General features: G+C 35.7%; 1 protein-coding gene across 7 annotated transcripts in view; it reads right to left on the bottom strand.

Annotated features, from left to right (window-relative positions):
• GRIA3 (glutamate ionotropic receptor AMPA type subunit 3) overlaps positions 1 to 6,723 on the bottom strand; it is a 483,327-nt gene that overhangs the window by 249,260 nt on the left and 227,344 nt on the right. For all 7 annotated transcript variants that reach the window (XM_019657922.1, XM_019657921.1, XM_019657923.1 and 4 more), the window contains one exon: positions 2,909 to 3,096. In XM_019657922.1, the coding sequence (XP_019513467.1) occupies positions 2,909 to 3,096 (188 nt within the window). The remainder of the gene's footprint in view (positions 1 to 2,908; positions 3,097 to 6,723) is intronic.

Genomic DNA, 6,723 nt, shown 5'->3' on the forward strand with positions numbered 1-6,723 from the left:
AACGACAGCAACTTGTCTGTTCCCCTTTCCCCAATTCCCCAGCACTGTTCCCATCCCCCCAATTCCCCAATAAAAAAATCTTAAAAAAAAAAAACTTACACAATATTAAGGTCTTTTCATTAACACTCATTGGATATAGTGTACAATATGAACTTAGTTTATGCCAAAATGTGATCTATAATGAATAGGGTTGTAGTGGTATAACAGGCTTTTCTACCTCAAATAGTGGCGTTAAGTGACATTCTGTGGGAGAGTATAGAAGTTTCCTTCTATGAAAATAACCTCAAAAGAAGTTGAAATCACTTTTGGAGAATGTGGGTATCTTTTGAGAAAGCTTAATACTGATTGAGTTATAAGTGTTATCATTTCAACCCAGGATCTGTATAGTGAATTATAACTTTGCCAAGAATGGTTAGGAACCAATGAAAAAAATGGTGTCTCTGTATTATAGTATGAAATTCATACAAAAAATGTTTTCTTTAAAGATATATCATGTTGAATTTGTTGCTTAATTTAGACAATTTGTTTAATGAGAAATCTAGTCTTATAAAAAATTAGCAAATTCGTGATAGCATTAGAGTAGGCTTGAGCAGAAAGCCATCATCTTAAACCTTTGAGAAAATGTGTGTTTTAATAATCATATCATGTGGTTGCAGGTACTATTTTGTCTCTGAATGGAAGCATAACAAAATTACAGTGAAGCTTATTGAAATGTGCTTGTTCAATATTCATCCATCTATCCATTCATCCACCCATCCATCTATCCATCCAACACTATTAGCCAGGTACTCTGTTGGACACTGTAGATACAGCAATGAACAAGCCAAACATGACCCTTATGTCAAAGTACTTATGGTCTAGTAGAAATTCCTTAAATTCCTTAAATGGTAGAAAACAATCATGAGTTGATAATTTTATGACATTTTCTTCAAAGGGAAAAATATAAGTGAAATTAACTTCTAGCCTTACCTGTATGTTGCTAAAACTTTTATTTGAACAATGTTCCCCCCAAAACGGGAGAGAAAGTACTTTGAGAGATACTGTGAGTGTGCATACAGAGGAAAGGAAGATAGAAAGTGAGATAAGAAAAGAGAGAACAGGGTTTTTGAATAATATTACTTTAGTTTTCCTGAAAGTGTTTAGTAATAATGATAATTTTTACAGCATTTTATGCCTTTCAAAGCAATTATACCAACCATATGATGCAGAGCAAATATTATTTTCCCATTACATAGATGAGACAACTGAATCATAGATATTTAAGTGCCCATGATCATACAGCTATATAGGATTCAGAGTTCTATCCACTTTTTTTTCTTTTAAAGTATGCTGAAAAATCCCAGACTCCACTATAAGGTCCCAAAAGACTTAACAGAATGTAAGACATTCAAGAAGCCTAAGTCACTAGTACAAAAAAAGGAAAACAAAGTACGACAAAGAGGATGTTCCTCTGCTCTAGGCTATTAAGTAGGTCACCCATTAAAAGGCTATTTTGGTATTAAATTTTAGAGGGCATTTAGTACATACGCCAACATCACTGACCTGATTCTTCACTTTCAAGATGTAAGAAAATCAAAGGCAAGTTTTTGTGTGTGTGTTTTGTTTTGTTTTGTTGTGAAAGGGAGAGGTGTATCATTTAGATAGCTCAAGAGAATGTTAGTTGTGAAATTTTATTTAGCCAGACTAATGCTCTAGATTTTGTAATTCACTAGACATGATGCTGTTTTCTTAAGAAAAGGACAGCTTTATATATAATGCAGAGTAAGTGATTTCTCTCTCTCTCTCTCCCTCCCTCTCTCTCCTCCCTCCCTTCCTTCTTTCCTTTACTTTCTTTCCCTTCCAGTTTTTGTCTCTCGCTCCTCCCCTCCCTCCGTTTTTTTCTCCCTCCTGCACATTCTCTGTCCTCTCCTTCCCTTTCTTCCCTTCCCTTTTCTTACCTTTTTCCCCAATTATCTTCTTATGGAGGCATATCTGACAAATTGTTAATATTTAATTATCTATCAAACAGCTCTCCCAGGCAATGACAGCTCATTATAATTTTAAAATCTGAAGTTGTTTTGCCCCCCAGGTATGCAAGGATCAAATTAAAATGGAAATGTTTCCCTCACAGTTTTGTTTATGAAAACACAGGTACTTTGTTATTAACTGGCAATGAAACTACTAAGAAAAATTGTAAACTTTCACCACATTTCACTATGACTTTATTCCAAACAGAGTGTCCCTCTGGCTTAGGGTAAAATATTTCTATTAATATTTTTTGATCTTAAATTTAAATATCTAAGCTTAATATCTAAGCTTAATACATTTTGGCCTACTGAACCATATTCCTCCCCCCATTGTAAATCTTTTTCACTTTGTTTACATTCTAAAAGCCATGAACAATTTTTTTCATATGCCATCTTAAAAAAATGGACTTAAATTACATAGACATAGCTTCACCCTACACTCTTCCTCTTTCTTTCACCAGAGGGATATTCTGCAAAAATATCCTCAAATTTTCAAACCTATTGAGGACTGCCCTGATATTCTGTAACTAGGCCCCTGAAATAGAAATGCTACCTTTCTGTCCTGCCTCATCCTTTGTCTCTTCCCTGCTGGGAGGAAAGTATGGGAAAGGAAGGGGATTACTTTGAAAGAGTCAGCTATCTATGAAACAGGTGTGGAAGAGTGTTTATCTAATAGGTGGCATTAAATTACAGAGACTCCCACATTAATCATGGCAACACAATTTTCAACAGCTTAGATTTTCTTTTTCTGCAACCATTGGGGAAGGAAGAAAGGATTAGGGAGACTATCAAAAACTGTTGGCACATTTAGTCATGTTTGATAATTTATTAGCAGGTATGGGGACTTCCTCAGGTTGATAATTTAAAATGTTGGCTGATGGTGGGCTAAATCTCGAATGTACCTGTTCCAAAATTGTGTTAATCCTTTCGACTTCGCAGTCAATCAAGTATCGCTTTTCCTGCCTCCTGTCCATTTCTTCAATGATGCGCCTGAATTCTTGGACGTCCTTTATGTTTCCCACCGATCGTGCTGTCACTTGCCAGTTGTTCTGCACTGCTGCTTCCATAATTGCTTGGAGGATGGAAAACCCTGAAAGAAGGAAAAACACCTACAATGATTTTATTCTTTTTTAAAAATTGGTTGTTTTTTCAGTGACAGTTGACTTTGAATATTATTTTATATTAGTTTCAGGTGTACAGTGTAGTGGTAAGACATTTATATAATTTATGAAGTGACCTCTTTGATTAGTTTAGTAGCCACCTGGCACTATACATAGTTGTTGCAACATTATTGATCATATTCTCTATGCTGTACTTTACATCCACATGACTATTTTGTAACTAACAATTTGTAGTTCTTTTTTTAAAAAAAAGATTCTATTGAGGAACTGGGAAAGGGGAACAGCTAAGTTGTTGTCCTTCAATCTTAGTTGTGGAGGGCGTGGCTAGCTCAGCTCCAAGTCCAGTCACCATCCGGCCACCCATCAGCAGCTTATGGTCGCTCAGCTCAAGGTGCCATGTTCAATCTTAGTTGCTGGTGGGCATGGCCCACCATCCCATGCGGGAGTTGAACTGGTAACCTTATTGTTAGGAGCAAGTGCTCTCACCAGCTGAGCTATACTGCCACCTGTTGGCAGCTCAGCGGCAACTTAGTCTGGGCGCAGCTCACTGGCGCATGTGGGAATCGAACTGACAACCCTGTTGCTCAGAGCTCGCACACTTAATCAACTGGACCACTCAGCGGGCCAACAATTTGTATTTCTTAATCTCTTCACCTTTTTAATTTATTCTCTGTATCTATAATTCTGTTTGTATGTTGTTTGTTGATTTGTTTTATTCTTTACATTCCACATAAAAATGAAATATTTCTCTATTTCAGTTAGCATAATATCCTCTAGGATCATCCATGTATCCATGTTGTCACAAATGGCAAGATTTTATTTTATTTTTTATTGCTGAATAATATTCCATTATGTGTGTGTATCACATCGTCTTTATCCATTCATCTACTGAAGGATGTCAATAAGGCTGTTTAAAAGGAAAACATTCAGAGGATTAAGTAATAAATGGTAAGTAACTGATAAAATACAAAAATATATGAATTTTCTCTATGTCACTGAGTAATGAAAAATATCTGTTCTCGTCATTGGTGTTAACTGTATTATTTTATTTTTTTGTTTATGATTTTTATTTTGTTTTCATGAACAAATCTTGAGCATGCTTATATGCTTTGTAGAGGAAGGATCCAATCAAGAAACAGATGCAAGAGAGTAGGGGGACATTCAAAGGAGGAGAAGGGACATAATAGCTATTTAATAGATCTTTGTTGAATACTTATTAAGATGAGCAGAAGTAGAATTGCTGATAGGGCCATCTGAGAACTGAGAATAAAGGTAGGAAGACCCCAAATAACTTCCTGACCCAAAGAGTAAGAGTGAAGTAATAAAGAGGAAGTAGAACCAAGAAACAGGAGCCAGATAGAAATAGGTCAGAATGGAAATAAGTCAGAACAAGCAAAAGAGGTCTTGGGCAGTTTTTATACTATCCATAAACAACACTAAAAGTGCCTGAGCTTATCTTATTGCTTTATTGATGGGTGGGATGCACAAGTATTGGGATGGCTTGAAGGCTAGAGCTCTCTTCAACCTCATGTTTCCTCATCTAGAATCCATATTTGTAGCTATCTTTTTTATTTTCCTTTGAATTAAGGAGAATGAAATGTTTCTTATTCTATTAACTGTATTGCTTTAAAGCCTTAAATTTCTGAAAATATAAGCACATGATACTACTTACAAAGTTTTTCCTGAATGAGGATATTTTAATAACATTTTGTTTACTATGGCTGTTACACCTCAGAAAACACAAAGCCAACATGTGTCAAATTAAAAAAAAAAAAGAAAAGAAACAACACATTAGCGTGCAATAGAAAATAACACAGCTCCAGTGTCAGAGAAACCTGGCTAAGAAGTCAGGCTGGTGTATATCTGAACTGAAACTGTGCCACTCATAAATGGTAAAATTTCATTCGTTTTTATGGCCAACTAATATTATATATATATATATATATATTATAATATTAATTCTTCATTATCCAGTCATCTACTGATGGGCATTTATCTTGACTATGGTAAATAGCTCTTCAGTGAACATGGGGGTGCATATATCTTTTCAAATTAGTATTTTGGATTTTTTTGGGGGCTAAATACCTAGAAGCAGGATTGCTGGGTCAGAAGGTAGTTCTATTTTTAATTTTTTGCGGAACCTCCAAACTGTTTACTAAAGTGGCTGCACCAATTTGTAATCCCACCACAGTGCCTGAGGGTTATATTTTCTCCATGTCCTAGCCAGCACTTGTTGTTTGTCAATTTATTGATGATAGCCATTCTGACAGGTGTGAGGTGATATCTCATTGTGGTTTTAGTTTGCATTTTTCTGATGATTAGTGACATTGAGCATCTTTCCATATGTCTATTGGCCATCTGTATGTCCTCTGTAGAGAAATGCCTTATTCAGGTCCTCTGCCCATTTTTACATTTGATTGTTTTTGGTGTTGAGTTGTATGAGTTTTTTATAAATTCTAAATTTTAACCCTTTATCAGATGTATCCTTGGCAAATATCTTCTCCAGTTCAGTAGGTTGTCTTTTCATTTTGTTGATGGTTTCCTTTACTATGCAAATCTTTTTAGTTATATGTAGTCCCATTTCTTTTTTTTTCTTTTGTTTACCTTGCCTAAGTAGTTATATCAGAAAATAATATTACTAAGAGTAATGTCCAAGAGTTTACTGCCTGTTTTCTTCTATGAGTTTTAAGGTTTCAGGTCTTACACTTAAGTATTTAATCCATTTTAAACTTATTATTAAACTGGTGGTCCAGTTACATTTTTTTGCATGTATCTGTCCAGTTTTGCCAACACCATTTATTGATTAGACTGTCTTTACCTCATTCTGTATTCTTGCCTCTTTTGTCATAGATTAATTGACCCTATATGCATGGGTTTATTTCTGAGCTCTCTATTCTGTTCCATTGATGTATGTGTCTGTTTTTTATGCCAGTGCCATGCTGTTTTGATTACTATAGCCTTGTAGTATAGTTTGATGTCAGGTAACAGGATGCCTTCAACTTTTGTTTTATCTCAAGATTGCTGTGGCTATTTGGGATATTTTGTTGATCCATATCAATTTTAGGATTATTTGTTCTCATTCTGTGAAAAATGCCATTGGTATTTTGATAGAGATTTCATTGAATCTATTGATTACTGTGGGTAGTATGGACATTTTAATGATGTTAATTCTTCCTATCCATGAGTATGGTATATTATTCCATTTATTTGTATCTTCTTCCATTTCTTTCTTCACTGTCTTGTAATTTTCTGAGTAGAGGTCTTTTACCTGCATGGTTAAATTTTTTCCTAGGTATTTTATTTTATTTTATTTTTAAGATTTTTTTTAAATTGGGGAATTGGAGGATGGGAACAGCGCTGGGGAATTAGGAGAAGGGCAACAGACAAGTTGCCATCCCTTTGCTCTTCAGTCTAGTTGTGGAGGACGTTGCTTCACTGGCCCAAGTTGGAACCATCATTGCGCTCTTCCTGGGCGAGGCAGATCAGTCGCCGGCTTCTGGACAGCAAATCATGGCAGCTGCTGGCTGCTCTTGCTGGCTGCAGGCCACACATGGCAGCCCATGGTAACCCACTGCAGCAGAGGCTGCAGCCTACGC

Source organism: Hipposideros armiger, unplaced genomic scaffold, assembly GCF_001890085.2.
Source record: "Hipposideros armiger isolate ML-2016 unplaced genomic scaffold, ASM189008v1 scaffold_281, whole genome shotgun sequence".
Lineage (NCBI taxonomy): Eukaryota > Metazoa > Chordata > Mammalia > Chiroptera > Hipposideridae > Hipposideros > Hipposideros armiger.